This window comes from Colobus angolensis, unplaced genomic scaffold, assembly GCF_000951035.1.
Source record: "Colobus angolensis palliatus isolate OR3802 unplaced genomic scaffold, Cang.pa_1.0 Scaffold194, whole genome shotgun sequence".
Lineage (NCBI taxonomy): Eukaryota > Metazoa > Chordata > Mammalia > Primates > Cercopithecidae > Colobus > Colobus angolensis.
This window is the reverse complement of record NW_012115088.1, coordinates 1704723-1725192: the sequence shown is the minus strand read 5'-3', so window position 1 is coordinate 1725192 and position 20470 is coordinate 1704723. Positions and strand designations below refer to the sequence as shown.

Here is a 20470-nt window from a genome sequence, read left to right as displayed (position 1 = left end):
AAAAAAAAAAAAAAAAAAAATCCTACCACATACTGGATTAGAATCAGAGACATTGGTACGAACTTAATATATATACAAATAGATATAGGAACAATTATAGATATGTTTATATTTATGACTTAGTATACATACATATATTATCCAGAGGGCCTAGAAGCAGTGACACCCAGCAATAAACAGACCCAGCTTATCTGCTTTCTAAACACATTCTCCAAAAGGAACCAGGGCTCCTTGGAGAAACAGCTGATTCTAGGGATGGGGTAGGGGAAATACAAGATAATCCTGAGGCATCTGGAAAGAAGTCTTCAAAAAATGAAAGGATGGGGACATGTCAAAGAGACACAGAAGCCAACCTGAAAGAGCTCCAAATGGCCAAAGTTGGAACAATTTGTGAAACAAAATAATGTAGCACTCACTTATAACCCAAAGTGTAAGATAAATATACATGAGATGACAGTAGTAAATAAATGACTGAATAAATAAATAAATGGAAGAAGAGACAAGTCTTTCTTATGGAAGAATTCTAAAAACTATATGTGGGTAACCCCCTGTTCCAAGAGATGAAGCTTAATTTCACCCCTTTCTCACTCTTGCAGGTGTGCTAGATTTAGTGATTTGTGACCAAAGAATAGTTAACTTTCTAGTGGAGAATCCTGGCAAACACTACTTTAACCAAGGTTAACATTTCCAGAGGTATCATGTGGATATCATGTACCCCGATACAATATGATGTCAGAACAGTGCCTGTGCTCTTCTTTCCAGAAACTCTTAATCCCAGTCTAATAATCAGAAAACATCAGACAAATCCAGACTAGAGAAGGAGGCATTCTACAGGATACCTGGCCAGTGCCCATGTAGACTTTCACAAGAAAAATAAGAAAAGACTGGGAAACTGTCCCAGACCCGAGGAGACTGGGAGACATGACAACTAAATGCAACGTGGTACATCTTGTATGGGGCCCATGAACAGAAGAAGAACATTAGTAGAAAACTGGAGAAATCCAAAGAGTCTCAAATTTAGTTCATAGTAATGTTCTAATGTCAGCCTCTGAGTTGTGACAAACATACCATGGTAATACAAGATGTTAACAATAGGGAAAACCAGATGAAGGGTGTACAGAAACTCTATGTATTGTTTGCAACCTTTTTTTTAATTTTTTTGTGAGACGGAGTCTCGCTCTGTCGCCTAGGCTGGAGTGCAGTGGTGTGATCTGGGCTCACTGCAACCTCCGCCTCCTGGGTTCATGCCATTCTCCTGCCTCAGCCTCCTAAGTAGCTGGGACCACAGGTGCATGCCACCACACCCAGTTAATTTTTTGTATTTTTAGTAGAGACAGGGTTTCACCATGTTAGCCAGGATGGCCTCGATCTCCTGACCTCGTGATACGCCTGCCTTGGCCTCCCAAAGTGCTGGGATTACAGGTTTGAACAACCGCACCCAGCCTGCAACTTTTTTATAATCAAAATTATCCCAAAATAGAAAGTTTATTTTTAAAAAGAGAAAGAAAGAAAATGTGGTAGTTATCCACTATGTTGATTTTACAACCTACTAAAACACTGCAAACTGAAGTTTGAAGAACACTGCTTTAAAAATTTATGACTCCTGGCAAAAATGATCAGAAATGTTTGGTAGCCTGTAAGTGATTTTGTTGAAAAAAAGTATTTCAGAAAGCTACGTTATTAATGGAAAATATAAAAAAAATTTCTAAAATTCAACTACTGTCTGTAATTATTCCAACCCAGAAATTTCCATTCCTACAACATGAATCCCCTTGAGAACTGAATTTCTACAACGGAATTTGTAAAAGACAAAGAAAAAGGAAAGTAAGGAGATTCTAAGTAAGATGAATTAGTCCTGTTCCCAAACTGCAAAATTACTGCATAGGTGAAGTAAAAAAACTCAAGAGAAAACAAAAAGTGCAATTCTAAACTTGCCTGATAGGAATTTCATCATCACTGTCCATGTGTAGCAATCGCTCCTGTAGACGCCTCTCTTCACTACGAAGTTGTTTTCTCATTTCTGATAATTCCATAATTACATTTTTTTTCTCCTCTGCAAATTCCCATTGATAAGTAAAACACGACAGGAATAAGAACAAAAGACTTAACATTAAAACACAACCTGACTAATAATAAAGTGAAACTGCTCAGAGACAATTTTATGAAAGATATTTTAACATTTTATATATACACACATACACAGATCATAATTATGAATGTCATTAGGACCCATAAGTACATTTTTTATAATATAGGCATTTCAGAAGCGACATTCTTGTGGGAGGGCAACTATAAAGGAGAGGCACAAGGAAGTTCCTTTATGGTGATGGAACAGTTCTGTATCTTGATTGCAGTGGTATTCGCACAAATTGTGCATGATAAAAATGCACAGAAATACACATACATAAATGCATGTAAAAAATGGTAAAATCTCATGGTCTGTGGAGCACACCAATGTCTGCTTCCTGGCTATGAGACTGTACTACCTAAGATGTTACCCCAGGGGAAAGTTGGAGAAAGGGTACACAGCACCTACCTCTCTATACTGTTTCTGCAGTTTTCTATGAGTTTATAATTATTTCAAAATGAAAAGTTAAAAAGGGAAATACTCTAGGTAACAGGTTTAGTAATTAACTCTACCTTCTGCACGGAGCTGATTTTTCCTGGCAGGTACCGGGGGTGACTGTGCCCTGGACGTGGAACTTTCCTGTTTAACAATAATGACAAAGACATGCTCAGTATGTCTTCCCTACACAGAAGCTTGAAGGGAGTAATTTTTTGAAGGATTTACATGTAAAGGAAACCAAACTCCACACTATCCTACCTCCAAAACTTGTATCTATTCTAGAGTATATCTACCATGTATATCTGTTCTTCCTTCTCAACACAATGGAAGTGTCCTTGCCTCTACCCAAAGAGAATCCCTTCATCTGTGCTCTGTATCTGATAATTGACTCCCATTCTCCTCCGAGTATTCTTTTTTTCCAACCTCCTCTCTCCAAGCACCTTCCTCTCAGCCTATGTGTAAAAACTTCTCCCTTTCTTAAAAAAAAATTTTACCTCACCCTTCATTGCTCACTGTCTCCTGTCCATTCTGTCCTTCCTTTCACAGCTGAGCTTCCTTAAAGAACAGTAAATGCAGTACTTTTGGGTCTACTGCCTATTCTCATTCACTTCTCAACACACAGCTATGGCCTTTGCTTTCTCACACCCATCACTCCAACAATACTGCCCTCACCAAAGTCATGAAGTGACCCCCAAGTGACATATTCAGTGGGCATTCTACTTGGCCAGTCACAACTGCCATCCTCTCTCACCCTCTCTCTATTCCTTTCCCTGCTTCTCAAATGTTGTTAATTCCCCAGTATTCTATTCTCAGCCTCCTTTACTTCTCTTGTAGACACTCATCGTAGACAATGGTACTAATTTAACAAGCACCAATATATTGATGATGTCCAGAACTACAAATCGAGTCCAGAACTCATTCTGCTGCCACAATTCGTATTTTCAACTGCCTACTCTATACAACCCTCACCAAAAACTTGAAAGTTATCATAGACTCCTACCCACCACACACTCAACAAATAGTACTACTATGTCTCTTAAATGTATCATAAAGCTGTCACACCTTCTCAGTTCTTGGTGTCACTGCCTTTGTTTGGGTCCTCAGTCTCACATCTTGACTTCTGCAAAAGTATCTTATCTCCATGTTTAGTCTTGCCCCACCTCCAAAACTTATCTCCACACCATTGCCTGAAAAAACATTATACAAAAGTGGCCATGTCATTCCCCTACTTAAATATTACAATGAATTCCCATGCATTATCTACCACAGACATACTAAATCAGAATCTCAAAGGGTGGGATTCAGAAACATGTTCTTCTGACACATTTCTTTACCTATTCTGGTAATTAGCCTGTCTGGAATCTACCAGCCTATGGAACAAAATCAAAGCTCTTAGCACTCCATACAGCATGCCACACATGTTCTGACATCCACCTCCTCTGCTGCCTTAATGCACAGGCATCATCAGGCCAGACTACACCATGGAAGATTCTCCACATGTGCCATGAGCTTACATTGCTCTCCACTACATTCCACAAGCTGAAAATCCCTCACCCTCCTCTTCAAGGCAAATTCCTGCATATTCTTCAAGCATCAACTTGAGGATCAATCTTAGAACATTTTCCATGTTCTCTTTTCCTTGTAGTTCAATCTAAAGTATAACAGACTACATGAACATATCTACAGCTAGCTAGCCTGAGGGGCTAAATTATCGTTCGTCAAAAGAAACTTTAGGGCACCAAGCACTATCAGTTACAATCGAAGCAGCAGGCAAATTACTGTAGATACCACCTGTATTTCAAATCTGAAAAAATTTAACCTATCCAAATATAATGAAAAAGAAAATTTCATTCAATCCCCCATCCAAAATAACTGAGCTAGGATGAACAAATAAAAATGAAAGTACATACATGAATAAAGGAACGTATGATGCTGTCAATCGAAGGAGGTCTTTGGAGTTTGCTTGCAATTTTGTTCTGAAGGGCAGGAACTATAGGAGAAGGCTGTCTCAAGCACTGAAAAATTTTTAAAATTTAAGAGCATAATTGCTTCATCACACTCACACACATACACACACACACACACACACACACACACCCCTTATAGTTAAGAAAGTCATCTAAGAAGTTTAGATTGTTATTGCTTTTATTTAATAAAATGTTTTTTACAAAAGTCAGAAATTCAATTACGTAAGACCAAACATGTTGGTTATAAGAAACATAAACGGATTTAGACATCTTTATTAAAACAGTATGATTGTCAGATTAGGATTTAAAAAATCAACAAACTCAAGTAAAGCAACAAAAAAGAAAAAATATAACAAAACTAAATCATCTTTAATAATAAAAAGATACCATGACAATACAAAAAAATTAAATAACAAAATCCTTCTTCTGGAAAACAATACAAATCAATCTCTAAGATCTAGATCTAATCACTAACAGCATCATGGATGAGGGACTTTTCAAGATCACAATGGGGTTCTACGTTTCAATTTATAGTGTATTAAACCTTATAGTCCAAAAACTTCATTGTAAATACAACATAGACCTTCTAAAGCCCTGTAGAGGATGCAGCAAACAAGCCATAGTACATATAACAAAAGACCAAAAAGCTCTCAAGGAAGAAAAACACAAAAAAGTAGGAAATGCAATTAATGCAATCAAAGACATTAGTTTTGATAAACATACATGGATTTAGATATCCCTATTTTAAAAGATTAGGCCGGGTGCAGTGGCTCATGTCTATAATCCCAACATTTCGGGAGCCAAGCAGGCAAGTCACCTAAGGACAGGAGTTCAAGACCAGCCTGGCCAACATGGTGAAACCCTGTCTCTAATAAAAATTAGCCAGGTGTGATAGTTTGAACCTATAATTCCAGCTACTGGGGAGGCTGAGGCAGGAGAATCACTTGAACCTGGGAGGCGGAAGTTGCAGTGGACCGAGATTGTACCACTGTACTCCAGCCTGTGCAACAGAGCGAAACTCTGTCTCTAAATAAACAAATAAATAAATAAAAAGATCATAACTCAGATTAGGATTTTTAAAATTCAACAAACTAAATATAGAAGCTAACTAAATGAAAAATACGGTGACACAAAGGTAAAACTGAAGGAATAGACAAAAATATACATCAGACATACATAAATTTAAAAAATGACAGTAATGTTAATTTCAGAAAGGCAAATGCACTAAATGGGATAAAGCTGATTTAAAACTTTATGGTACTTTACAATTAAATTATAACATCATAAAAGTATATATTGCTAAAAAAAACAACATTTTTAAAAAGCATAAGAAATTACAAGGCCGGGCGCGGTGGCTCAAGCCTGTAATCCCAGCACTTTGGGAGGCCGAGACGGGTGGATCACAAGGTCAGGAGTTCGAGACCATCCTGGCTAACACGGTGAAACCCCGTCTCTACTAAAAAATACAAAAAGCTAGCCGGGCGAGGTGGCTGGCGCCTGTAGTCCCAGCTACTCGGGAGGCTGAGGCAGGAGAATGGCGTAAACCCGGGAGGCGGAGCTTGCAGTGAGCTGAGATCCAGCCACTGCACTCCAGCCTGGGCGACAGAGCGAGACTCCGTCTCAAAAAAAAAAAAAAAAAAAAAGAAATTACAAGAAATATAATTATGGGAAACTAACAATTCTCTTTAATTCTTTTTTTTTTTTGAGAGTCTCACTCTGTCACCCAGGCTGGAGTGCCGTGGTGAGACCACGGCTTACTGCAACCTCTGCCTCCCAAGTTCAACCGATTCTCCTGCCTCAGCCTCCTGAGTAGCTGGGACTACAGGTGCCCACCACCACGCCTGGCTAATTTTTGTATTTGTTAGTAGAGATGGGGGTTTCACCATGTTGCCCAGGCTGGTCTCGATCACCTGGTCTCAAGTGATCTGCCCGCCTTGACCTCCCAGAGTGCTGGGATTACAGGTGTGAGCCACCGCGCCCAGCCTCTTTCATTCTTAAATGATGAATTTAACAAAAAAAATTATCTGTGAGGCAGGGTGCGGTGGCTCATGCCTACAATCCTACCACTTTGGGAGGCTGAGGCAGGAGGACAACTTGAGCCCAAAAATTTGAGATCAGGCTGGGCAACATAGCAAGACCTGGTCTCTTAAAAAAAAAGAAAGAAGGCCGGGCGTGGTGGCTCATTCCTGTAATCTCAGCACTTTGGGAGGCAGAGGTGGGCGGATCATCTGAGGTCAGGAGTCTGAGACCAATCTGGCCAACATGGTGAAACCCTGTCTCTACTAAAAATACAAAAATTAGCTGGGCATGACAGTGTGTGCCTGTAGTCCTAGCTACTCGAGAGGCTGAGGCAGGAGAATTGTTTGAAAGAATATATATATATACATATATATTAAAAAACCACTCTCGATTTCTGTATTAGTCTTATCATGAACTATAACAAACAGTTCATGTTGTACTGTCTGCATACCATATTCTTAGGTGGCGCCACATACACCATGGGAACGAGACTAAGAATGGTTGAAGTAAGTAAATTCATTACCTTCAATGGACAGAAAATACCAACAAAGTACACTGACAGTACCTCATATAGAAAGTTCAGTACATTGTGCCCAGATTACACAGTAAGACAGAACAGGAACAAAGGCACCTCCTCCTCTTTTTCCCCTTTTCTAACAGCTACACAACTCTCATAGTGAAAGTGGGTTAAACTACGGGTTTGATTGACATTTTTGTCTGAAACTTACCTTTGTTTCTTCCCCAATCAAATTATCTCTTTCATAGTAGTGCTGAAGTTGTAGGTTATATTTTTCTTCTTCTTCTTTCTTCTTTCTTTCTGCTTCTTTTTGTCTTTGTTCAGCTAACCGAATATGCTCTTCATTTTTTAGCCTTTGCTTTAAAATAGAAAAATATGCATTCCGTATATTCCTTCTACAGTACATTCAAAAATGTGCTGCCTTATTTTTCTGATAAAATGAGATAAAGATATAGATGACACGATATGGGGTTCTTTAACACAAGCTGTCTGCTTAAAAATAAAATACTAGGCATCTTTTATAAAGTCTTCAGTCAGCCTACATCTATTTTTTTAAAGTCATCACTTATCTCCTTTCTTAAATTACCCTTTCACCTTAATAAAATACTATCCAATGAATGGATAGTGATCTCATATTTTCTAAATGTACTCCAACACTGTTCTCCTTTATAAGTAACAAATACTTTTTCAAGTCAAAATAAAGATTTCACCTTCAGATTAAGTAGTAAAACACAATAGGGAAAAAAGATGTACCTCCTCCTCTTTCTCCCTTTTCTTTTCCTGTTCCTCTTCATACTCCTGCTGAATTCGTGCCCTCTGTTCTGCAAGCCGTCTTTCTTCTTTTTCTTCGGCAATTCTCAGTCTCTCTCGCTCTGCTTCCTCTCTTTGTTTCTTTTCCTCAATCTAAAAAATTAAACCTAGTTATTTCTCTTGTAAAACTATTGAAAAGTTAGAACATCACTTATTTTTTTTTCTGATAGCATACAAACTCAACATTTGTACTCTCTTTTTGCATGTTCCTCAATTTTTCAGTCTCCTGTATTTTCAGGGAGGCTACATGATTTACTGGACTGTTAAAAGCTTTGAGTTAAATTCCAGTTCCACCAAACAGACTGTGTGACCTTAAGAAACTTGCTTGTCCTCAGTTTTCTCTTTTTTCTAGTAAACCGTTATTAATGCCTACATCTCAAAGGAGTGCTTAAAGAATTAAAGTGAAACAATGTAAGGAACATAAAAGTTCCTCCTATATAGAAGGTTCTAAGCAACTAATTCATGATTATATTATTTTATAGTGATTGCTGCTATTATATGTCAAAATTCTTGGAATTGATTATTATTCTAAAGTAACAGTGAAATTAGTATTTTAGTATTCAATCATCTTTTAATGCAAGAGCCACTTCTCCCCAATGCCCTTTGTTCTTTCCTAACTATAGAGGTTAATGGAGAAAGAACTAAAACTATTAGGTGGAGGAGGATTTAGGTCACAAGGACTCATAATTAAGTTTCATCTTGAATGCTACCCGGAGTCTGCAGTGTTGAGTACTCTAGAGTCTAAGATTTGAAGGAAAGAAGGCTCTAAGAGAGAGACAGTCCATACCCCCAGTGAATGAGGCAGGGAAGAATGGCAGCACTGCAACCAGGTATTCATGTCTCTGGTTTAAAGTTATCAACAAATTTTAGTTACCCTTAGGTATGGATCATACAACTCAGCATATTTTTGTTTTTCTTGTCTGTACTTCCTCTAGCTTCAAGGTTGCTCTATCTAGTGCTGCTAAGTTTTGAGCTACAAGAACTTTAATCTGGCTGGGCACAGTGGCTCACCTGAGGTCAGGAGTTCGAAACCAGCCTGGCCAATATGGTGTAACCCCATCTCTACTAAAAATACAAAAACTAGCCGGGCGTGGTGATGCGTCCCTGTAATACCAGCTACTCAGGAGGCTGAGATGGGAGAATCACTTGAAACCAGGAGATGGAGGTTGCAGTGAGCTGAGATTGTGCCACTGCACTCCAGCATGGGCGACAGAGTGAGACTCTGTCAAAAAAAAAAAGAACTTGAATCTTCTAACACATCCTATGATTTTATGTACTAGGGCTTTTTCCAACACTTCTTTCTCACAACATAATTAAATATGCACAAGCCTAATATTTAGTACTTTTAGTTAGCAATTTGCATGCAATCACTTCTTCAAGTCCAATATGCCTAAAGAAAACATCATTTATAATTCATCAAAATTTCATATTCAATACTCAGTTCCCCTTTCTTCCTACTCCACGGAAAAAAAAATCACATTCACAGGGGTCACTTCTCCATCAAAATCAAAGAATTCTAATTTTTTTTTTTTTGAGGCGGAGTCTCGCTCTGTCGCCCGGCCTGGAGTGCAGTGGCCGGATCTCAGCTCACTGCAAGCTCTGCCTCCTGGGTTTACGCCATTCTCCTGCCTCAGCCTCCGGAGTAGCTGGGACTACAGGCACCCGCCACCTCGCCCGGCTAGTTTTTGTATTTTTAGTAGAGACGGGGTTTCACCGTGTTAGCCAGGATGGTCTCGATCTCCTGACCTCGTGATCCGCCCGTCTCGGCCTCCCAAAGTGCTGGGATTACAGGCTTGAGCCACCGCGCCCGGCCAAGAATTCTAATTTTTAAGCTATTAATGGATCATACACCTAATGGAGCCAAAGTTCAGTGCCAACAGGAATGCTAGACAGGTGTTCAACAGCTTTCTGGTCTGGAAGGCAGGGAAAGCTATCTTCTTGTCACGGTTTTCCAATTACATAACACAAAATTGCTTCAGAGTTCTTAAAAATATTTTATTTGTTAATTATTTTTAAAGCTGTGATAAAAAATGTCAACAATTCACAAGTGTTATTAATATTCGCCAAATTTTAACAGCATGAAGACTTCTGATGCATTAACTTGAGCTAACTGTAGAACTTACCTGTACAGACCTCAGGCTAAAGCTTTTCTTATGTAACATCTTTGTGTACAGATTTGAACATTTCATAATATTTGTTTTAACAAAAGTTTTGGATACTTTTTATCTGACATTATATTGTTGATAGTAATAATAAATATCATTGATCTATTTTACATTTTCTTAGAATAACATGTTAGGTTTTGTCTGAGGTGGGAGAAGAAATTTTTAAGAGGCTGCTGAAAGAAAAATTTAAAAACCATCATCTGAAAGCAATCCATTCACAGATAAATTGAGGATTGACAGGGTGGAAGAACTAAAGGTTGAAACTAAAATAGTTAAAGCTTCCCCCATTACCATAGCTTTTCTAGAGGTAAAGACTTCCTAGTGAATCCTATAAATAGAAGTGTGATATCCACAGATATTACACTTAAAGTCTGGAGACTTGGATTCAAGCAATGGCGTCACAATTTGCTAGCTCTGACACCCTGGGCGAGCCTGTTAGTCTGTGTATTCGTTGTATGTTATTAAACAGAGGTAATAAAACACCCCTTAGAGAAATTTGAGGTTTGATGAGATACTATATGTAAAAGGATCTTACGAACGATAAAAGGCTATACAATTTTAAGATTTTTTTGGCTGAATTCTACCTTAGACCATGGTAAGAACTGCTAAGCATTAGAGGAGGTACTTAAATTTTGACCTGCTGTCATGGTCAATACCACACGGTCCTTTACGTTCAACAGGGACTCCGAACTCTCAACTTGCTGCTACCTGACTTGAGTGCAAAATATTGGGACCTCTGATACCAGTCTCTCACATTCAACATCTATATTGTTTCTGTTGAACCTTAAAAAGGACTTTCCATCAATTTCCACTGTCACCCATGCTAGTAAAATGTCCCTGCTTCCAGTCTTTTTAATCCTGTTATTGTACCTTAAACAGTGATGTCACATCAATCATCCTTTTTTCACTCTGTCGCCCAGGCAGGAGTAAAGTGGCATATCTTGGCTCACTGTAACCTCCTGCCTCCTGGGCTCAAGCAATCCTCCCACCTCAGCTTCCCGAGTAGCTGGGGTGACAGGCACACACTACCATGCCTAACTAATTTTTTGTAGAAATGGGGTTTCATCATGTTGCCCAGGCTAGTCTCAAATTCCTGTGTTCAAGAGATCTGCCCACCTTGGCCTCCCAAACTGCTGGCATTACAGGTGTGAGCCACCACACCCAGCCTAATATCAATCATCCTTAAAGGCTATATCCATTACGTAACTGCCTTATTTAAGAGTCAAGAATAATTAGGATTAAAAAGAAGATATGTTTGAGAGCATCTGTTTAAGAGTTTGGGGTTAGATTACATAATCTTAAATGTTAGGTTCAAGAGTTGAGATAATTTCTGTAGACAAAGAGAAGCTACCACCAGATTTTGAGTAAAGAAGAATAGCAGGTGAAAAGTCATATCAAAGGAGGATTAACCAGGCCATAAGATTAATCTGACACTGGTATCTAAGTGTGAGTGTGAAGCGGAGGGAGTTAAGGAAATAAGAAACTGTGAGTCCCTCATGGGCAAGTATTTCACATTCATCTCAGGCTCCACCCCTAGGACTCAGCCCAGGGTACACCCAGTATAGGAGTAAGTCTGTTTGCTTCATAAACATCGGATGTTCAAGTGTCTTCCTTTGGGAATAGTCTGGGCATTTCTACTATGTTAAATGCTACTTACCTATATACATAAATGGGGCAAATACTTGTAAACTGTGATTATCTTAAATCTAATTTTTATTTATTTACAATCTGTAGTAAGTCAAGAATATCATTTGGAAAAAATACATTGATTTTCTAATAACTTACAAATCTCTAGAAAGATGCACTCTCTGCCTAATAGATGAATATTTTAGTAAGTCAGTTTTTGAAATCTCAGCCTTCTTTGATTTAAAATTAATGATTTAGGCTGAGTGTGGTGGCTCACACCTGTAATCCCAGCACTTTGGGGGACCAAAGTGGGCAGATCACTTGAGGTCAGTAGTTCAAGACCAGCCTGGCCAAGATGGTGAAATCCCGTCTCTATTAAAAACACGAAAATTGGTTGGGTGCGGTGGCTTATGCCTGTAATCCCAGCACTTTGAGAGGCCGAGGTGGGCAGATCATGAGGTCAGGAGATCGAGACCATCCTGGCTAACACGGTGAAACCCCGTCTCTACTAAAAATACAAAAATTTAGCCAGGTGTGGTGGCAGGCACCTGTAGTCCCAGCTACTTGGGAGGCTGAGGCAGGAGAATCACTTAAAGCCAGGAGGCAGAAGTTGCAGTGAGCCAAGATCTCACCACTACACCCTAGCCTGGGTAGACAGAGCAAGACTCCATTTCAAAAAAATAAAAAAAATTAATGATTTAATAAAATAAAGATTAAGTCAACTACTATACTTAATACATCTGCTTATTTCCTTGAAACAAGGAAATGAAATAACTTTTGTACTACTGGTATCTGATCTGATATAAATTAGATATTTTAGATAAAAGTATGGCATTTTAGAATTTAGTATTTATCCTGGAGAAAATCTTTGCAAGTTTTGTTTATTAAAATCTCATGAAACTTTGAAACTGATCAAATAGCATTTCACCTGAAAACGAAGAAAATTCTTGTATAATTCTTGCTGTTTAATCTGAAGTTCAGTTGGAGGCTCACCAAATACATTTCCCCGAGCAAAAGGAGAGCTCTGTGTTTGCATATGACCTTGAAAGAAATATTTTGCAAAAAACATACTATTAGCCAATGCTTAGAAAATGTAGCAGTTAAAGAATGAACCATTTGCTAATAAATTCATTTTATTTTTAAAAAAGTCCAGAGATTAAAATCAGAAGAGGAAGGTTGAGATTAGAATCTAAAGATCAGGTGAACAGTAGTAAGAGAAAGAAAAATGGCAAAACTAAAATAAAATTAACAGTTAACAAAATCAAATAATACCTGAAAGATACAAAGTAAACATAAAAGCTAACAGCTTAAACAACCCTCATTGCAACAAAGGCTTTAAAATAGAATTTATGGAGAGAAAAAAAGTACATATTTATATTCTTCAGTATATGAATATCCTTTACTTAAGAATATTGCTTAATAACATATAAAATTGTTTTTAAAAATCAGTAATTTCAAAATTCTTCCGAACAATTTAAATGACAGAATAGAAAGTCAGCTTTGAAAAACATATTTAACAAATTAGAATGTGTCTTGTTGTAATAGTTTTTATTTTTAAAACTATCAAATTAATGAGATATAAACATGAACAAAAATTTTTTATTATATATTACCTATAAATTTATAGTATCGCATATTCTTGGAATGGAAAAAATTATTTCATAAAAGCAATTTGAAAAACAATTATACCCTTAGAGTCTCTTTGAATGCAGACAGGAAAAAAAATGACATTTAAATTTAAGCCTCACATAACTTTTTATATTGAGTTTCTGACTCGTTCTATTTTATACCATTAAACTAAAGCATGTATTTCTTTTTTCTTTTTTTTTTGAGACAGAGTCTTGCTCTGTCACCCAGGCTGGAGTGCAGTGGCATGATCTCCGCTCACTGCAACCTCTGCCTCCCAGGTTCAAGCGATTCTCCTGCTTCAGCCTCCCGAGTAGCTGGGACTACAGGCGTGTGCCACCATGCCTGGCTAATTTTTTTTTTTTTTTTTGTATTTTTAGTAGAGACAGGATTTCATCATGTTGGCCAGGCTGGTCTCTAACTCCTGACCTCAGATGATCCGCCCACCTTGGCCTCCAACAGTGCTGGGAGTACGGGCATGAGCCACTACGCCCAACCTAAAGCATGTATTTCTCGCATGCAGTTTTGTATAGGCAAACTGCTTTGCAGTTCAGGTACCACTCAGGTCTATTTTGCTTTTGTATTTAAATTTATTAATGCTTATTTGAACAGACTGGCAGAAAGCCAAATCAATACTTAAACATTATGAATACTTTTTTCCACTAGAAAATTTTCCTACTGAAAACACCTTGAAGGCTATTTTAAATTTTATGCTGTGGTGGAAACAAACTTGAGTAGCATGTTTCACCATGATGCTCACTCCTATTCTAAACCTTTGGGGCAATTAGAGAAGAAATATTATTAGAGACAGACAAGAGAAGTCCTTTTATAAATGAATAAACTATAAAAGGAAAACCAGAGCGAAACACTTGCTATATACAAAGAAAGCAGAAATGTATCTTGGCACGATAATAAGCCAAAAAAATAAATTTAAGCCATATTTGTATTAGACTTCATAAGCCACAGCTCATCTAAAAACCATAAAGTAAAAGAAAAAATAATGAACATTATAAAGGGCATCAGAAACAAACCTAATGAAGATAAAATATTAGAGGATAAGGAAACTTAAACACATGTAACATTCAATTTTCAGCTATATTCAAGTTCCTTCAGGCTTTTAAAATGTCAAATGCTACATATATGCAAAGATATGTGTGTCTGTGTGTACATACATACACACACGCACTCATATATATATATATATATATATATATGGCATAGCACAAAATTAGGTAGATTTGAATCATTTCTTGCATTGAGAAAGTTTATTTTAGATTAATTAATTCTTTCTTTTTTTCTTTGAGATAGAGTCTCGCCCTGTCACCAGGCTGGAGTATGGTGGCATGATCTCAGCTCACTGCAACCTCCTATTCCCAGATTCAAGCAATTCTCCTGCCTCAGTCTCCGAAGTAGCTGGGATTACAGGTGCGTGCCACCACGCCCAGCTAATTTTTGTATTTTTAGTAGAGACAGGGTTTCACCATGTAGGCCAGGAAGGTCTCGATCTCCTGACCTCATGACCCACCCGCCTCGGGGCCTCCCAAAGTGCTGGGATTACAGGCATGAGCCACTGTGCCCAGCCAATTAATTAATTCTTAGGGAAGGAAAGTCTAACTCAAGGAATTTCAATTCACAAAAAAGGGAAGTTTTAAACATTTTATGGTTTTTTTAATTCAATTCTTAAACAGAACATCCTGGCAACAATATCAGCATAAGAACCTGGCAGTAGTACAGAAAGGTTATAGGCAACAAATTTTGCTGTGCGTGTTTAATCATCAGGCTTATGCTTTTCGGAAGGGGTCATGGAAATTGATGATTTTCTGGTGTCTTTGCTTGGTGTGCAAAGCCAGATGGCTAAAAAGTGTTATTACTAAGATAGAGAAAGTTCTAGGCTGAGGCAGAACTACAAACAATACCAGCTATGGAAAAAAAGGGTAGAGAAAGACTCTTTATGGCACTGAGATCTCAATACAGACTACTAGAAGCAGCAGCAAATGAGAAAAATATCAGAAAGAAGTCAAAATTCTCTCTTAGCAGCAATAATATGAAAAGGTGTTTTGATGTTCTTACTACACACTATTATAAATTAAAAGAGCCAAATCAATAATATTGTCAAAATCAAAGGTTCCAATTTTAGTGCTCTAAAAATCAAAACTGGATCCAATAAAATCTATTGTAGAACAAATAAAGCATTTTCTCATAATAAGAAAACACTGGTACAAGTTGCCCATGAAAACAGTAAATAATCCATCTCTTAAAGTGTTCAAAAAGGCTACAGATACGTGTGCCACCATCAAAACCTTGAAAGATGCAGGGGTATGACTCTAATCACAGCTCCCCATTTCACTTATCTGTTTAGCCAAAAATAAGGGTCAAAAACAAAAAAGACTGATGATCAGTCACAAATATTTTAGAACTTCCTAATGAAAAGGTTTTTTCTAGTCTAAAATCAAAAGTTCTGTGAAAGCACAAAGTCAAATTTTGTAATGAATAAATGGCCAGTTTTATAGGCATCAAAATATAGCGTGAGGTAGTGTATTAAACTTTATTTTTAAATATATAACACAATTTAACATATACTTGACAACTTTTCCTGGTATGTCATAAAAAAGATATTGAATAATTTTCATCTTACAGAATTTTTGATTAAAGGATATTAATCGTAAATCAAAGATAAGTAGTTAAGAGGCATGTAACCAGGCGGTGGCTCACGCCTGTAATCCCAACACTTTGGGAGGCGGAGGCGGATGGATCACGAGGTCAGGAGTTCAAGACTAGCCTGGTCAAGATGGTGAAACCCCACCTCTACTAAAAATACAAAAATTAGCCAGGCGTGGTGGCAGGCACCTGTAATCCCAGCTACACGGGAGGCTGAGGTAGAGAACTGCTTGAACCCGGGAGATGGAGGCTGCAGTGAGCTGAGATTACGCCACTGCACTCCAGCCTGGGTAACAAAGTGAGACCCCGTCTCAAAAAAACAAACAAACAAACCAACCAAAAAAACCCACTTTGCTTCATTTCTTTGTACACTGTTGTTTTACAAGGGAGGGTAAATGATTACTAAAACAAGCAAAAAATGAACTTCCCTGTACAATTTATCATATCCCAATGACACTTTTTCACTAATTCAAACAGCTATGGATATAAGATGCAAATTGTGTATGTGTGTAAAAAGAGTGTGTGATTTTAAGAAATGTCCCCCACTAGCAAAATAAAAATGTTAGCAGCAGCTAAAGGATACATAGCAAGTTACAAAGCTGAGAAGAAACACAGTACTAAGAAGTAACCTTTCCCCATTCACCCTTTTTTCAAAGTAACTATGAAGAAAAGGTAGTTTATGAATCGTGTGTTATGCTTCCTGTATCAGAGCAGCCAAGTTCTCAAGATCCCAGTAAGAAGAACTTAGTCAAAGAACATAAATGTTACTGAACAATTTCAGAATTGTTAAAAAAAAAAAAAAAGTGATTAAAAACCTGAGCTTTTATTTGCAGCATCTTCTAGGTTCTCAGCATTTGAAGTGGCTAAATTTGGGTCTAGAGATAGAACAGCCCTTTTATCTTCATATGTTCTTGCATCTGGGTTATGGTAGGCATCTATATTTTGTCTGTGCATCCTATTCAAATCGGCTGAGAGGAAAAAATAAGCCATTTATTTCAATAAACACATTTCTATAATTGGCATGCAAAATGTATTTTCTTAAAATAGGGAGTCAGAAAGAAAAACAATAGGACAACGTTGGGAATAATTCAATGATATGTTGGTGCCCTGAAAAGAGAAACAAAATTATAAAAACTTTTAAGATTTTCAAAAAATAACCCTTTAAAATAATCTCAATTGGCAGATAAGGATACATAAATCTTTAACAAAACATAAAAACCGTATTACCAGTATCTATGTTACTTCGGAACTTAGAATTTCTTTAACATAGAAAAAATACAGCAATAATTTAAAACAACTCATAGTGAAATTTACCTGTCATCGGTCTCCTAATAACATATAATCATGTGGAGTGGCGTTTTAAAATATATTCACAAATTACTTGGCAATCCTCCCTCAAAGGGTAAAGCTAAATTCCATTCCCCTTCAGTGGTGTTCAGAGTTAATAACTCACTTCTTATGACCAGCATGTCGCAGAAACAACAGTATATGACTTCTGAGGCTATCTCATAAAAGAAATTATTTCCACCTTGCTTATCTATGGATCATTCGCTCTGAAGAAAGCCAACTGCCATATCATAAGTACACTAAGGGAGCCCTATGGAAAGGCCCATATGACAAGGAACTAAGGCTTCCTGAGCCATGTGAGGGAGCCATATTGAAAATGAATCTTACAGTCCCCATCAAGCCTCAGATGACTACTGCCATGGTCAACACCTTGGACTCCAACATTATGAGGGAGCCTGAGACAGAACCACCCAGCTAAACCACTCACAAATTTCTAACCCTCAGAGCCGCAAGATAATAAATGTTTATCGTGCTAAAACACCAAGTTTTGGGTTAATTCTTTACATAGAACAGATATCGAATACACACAGCAAAAATCTTGAGCACCTAGAATTGGGTCAAACAACCAATCTCAAAAACAGAACTGAATGATTACAGAACTCAAAGCTTTAATAAAATAAAAAGTAGCTGTTTTCCATAAAACAAACAAACCAAAAAACTGGAACAGTATGGCAGCACTGAAAGTGAACTTAAACCTGGATATAAGAAGTATTTATCAGGAAGCCTGTTATGTTCAAGAACACATTTTGAACATGAATCACAATTAGAATTCCAGATAGAACATGGCAAGCAATACGTAAATGTTACAAAAGAGAATGGGAGTTCAGAATCAGGAAGGTTCACCTTGTTACAATATTTAGGGCAGCTTGGACTTGGAAAATGTATAGGAGCTTCACAGATGAAGATAAATAGGGAAGCATAATAGAGAAGTACAACAATGTGAGAAAGCACTCCAAGCAGGTAAAACATGAAGAGTGTTCTGGCAACATTAAAGCCGTCCAGCTAGACTAGAGCATAAAGCACATATAATAGAGCAATGGCAAGTAAGACTGGAAACCACAGAATGGATACGTACTCTGGAATATTCTAAAACACATGCCAATGGCTCTCAATTTTGTTCTGTAGAAGGTAATGGAGGCAGTTCTGGTTGTTACAGAAGTGGGATTAATGTATTAGTCTGGCCGGGTGTGGTGGCTCATGCCTATAATCCCAGCACTTTGGGAGGCCAAGGAGGGTGGATCACTTGAGCTCAGGAGTTCAAGACCAGCCTGGGCAACATGGTGAAATTCCATTTCCACTGAAAATACAAAAATTAGCTGGGCATGAGGGCATGCAACTGTAGTCCCAGCTACTTGGGGGGCTGAGGTGGGAGGATCACTTAAGCCCGGGAGGTGCAGGTTGCAGTGAGTCAAAATTACACCACTGCACTCCAGACTGGACGACACAGTGAGACTCTGTCTCAAAAAAATAAAAATAAAAATGGTTGAGGACAAAGAAAAATATTTAAAGATCAATCTCTAGGGAAGACATAAAGAGTAACACAGGAGTAAAAGAGATGACATGGAAGAGAATGGATGAAGGTATGAGAAACACACAAGGTCAGATGACAGTCCTTAGAAGAAAGATAATGCTCACAAACCTACCAGAGTCTAACTCTGGCTCATAACGCACATCCAATAAATATTAGCTGAAGTTTGGACAGCATCTCAAAGGATACAAAAGACTCGGGGAAAAAAAGGAACTGTCAAGCCAGTTCAAAGAAGATAAAAGCTGAGTAAAAATCATTAAATTGAAATTAGGGCATAAGGCTTTTTGTTGACAATGTGGCATGGGGGAGTGGTAGGCAGGGGGTACAAGCTAGATGTTATATTATAGAAAAATAGCCGATAAGAGGGTGGTTAAGAAGTGACAGCAACAAGCATGGACTACTTTTTGAATGTATTTCATATGGTAAAGGAAGCATTTGTTTGTGTTTTAATACAAGTGACCTAAGCATGTTCAGAGGTAGAAAGAAGAAATAAATAGAAAAAATGCAAAGAGAAAGGAGTGGGTGAAACCACAGAAAAAGGTGACCGCAAGAAAATTCCCAAGTGCCAAGGACTGGCAAGGCAGATAGACATTCTTGAAATAATCTACAGCTGTGTTGCCAAACTAGCGAGTGCTTAGGGAATGCAATCTTAGTTTGATAGTCACCTACACAAACCATACATTAGGAGATATCCTATACGTAAGAAAACTTCAATAACACATTATAATTTACTGTTGTGATTATATGTGGACTTCTCCAGTGGAATAATATTCAACATATTTATATTAAGAGAAAATTAATTTCATCAGAGTACGTAATTATTAAGAGTTAAGACTATCAGAGTTAGCAAGCAAACCAAATCCATATTGCTTTTTATTGGGAAAAATGATTTGGCAACTGGCCACTCCTTTTCCGTCTTTCTGTGAGATGGTAACACAAATGATTTGAAATCAGCTAAAAAATGAAAATTAAAAAAGGCACTTTGGTCAAGAGCGTAACTTGTCAACTGCAAAGACAGGACTTCATTTTAAATGTAAATCATCATAACATTCAATATAAAATTAAGAGCACTTATGTGCTCCTCACTGAGTGAATTAGCTCATTATAAAAAAATTAATTTTAATTAACTTCACAAGTTAGCTGCTACTCTTTATACTTTGATGGAAAATACATACCAAAATATATTTTGTGAAGGGCTAAGATATGTTAAATGTTACTATAAACCCAGGATTATTCAGCAATTCATGGCTGACACAGAAACTCTTTTATAATGACTTAATTCAGACAGCTAAGCAAAATTCCCAACACTAGCACTACTAACAATACATATTTCAAAATTAACGTAATTTAAAATACATACACTTACCTATAGAGTAAAATTCTAACTGATGGCTCATAAAATAAATCTCACAAACTTAAAAACACTTTAGTCATTAAAAGTATATTCTCTCCAGCTGGGTGCAGAGGCTCATGCCTGTAATCTCAACACTTGGGGAGGCTGAGGTGGGAGGATCATTTGAGGCCAGGAGTTTGAGACCAGATGGGTCACACAGTGAGACCCTGTCTCTAAAGACACTTTTGTAATTAGCTGGGCATGGTGGCATGTGCCTGCAATCCTTGCTACTGGGGGGGCTCAAGTGG

General features: G+C 37.6%; 1 protein-coding gene across 3 annotated transcripts in view; it reads right to left on the bottom strand.

Moving 5' to 3' along the window:
• Window positions 1-20470, bottom strand: part of CSPP1 (centrosome and spindle pole associated protein 1) — a 126881-nt gene that overhangs the window by 30432 nt on the left and 75979 nt on the right. For 2 of the 3 annotated variants that reach the window (XM_011940905.1, XM_011940904.1), the window contains 7 exons: window positions 16770-16922; window positions 12599-12711; window positions 7823-7972; window positions 7281-7427; window positions 4477-4581; window positions 2641-2707; window positions 1936-2053 (listed from right to left, as the gene is read on the bottom strand). In XM_011940905.1, the coding sequence (XP_011796295.1) occupies window positions 1936-2053; window positions 2641-2707; window positions 4477-4581; window positions 7281-7427; window positions 7823-7972; window positions 12599-12711; window positions 16770-16922 (853 nt within the window). The remainder of the gene's footprint in view (window positions 1-1935; window positions 2054-2640; window positions 2708-4476; window positions 4582-7280; window positions 7428-7822; window positions 7973-12598; window positions 12712-16769; window positions 16923-20470) is intronic. The other variant, XM_011940906.1, reaches the window with a different exon arrangement.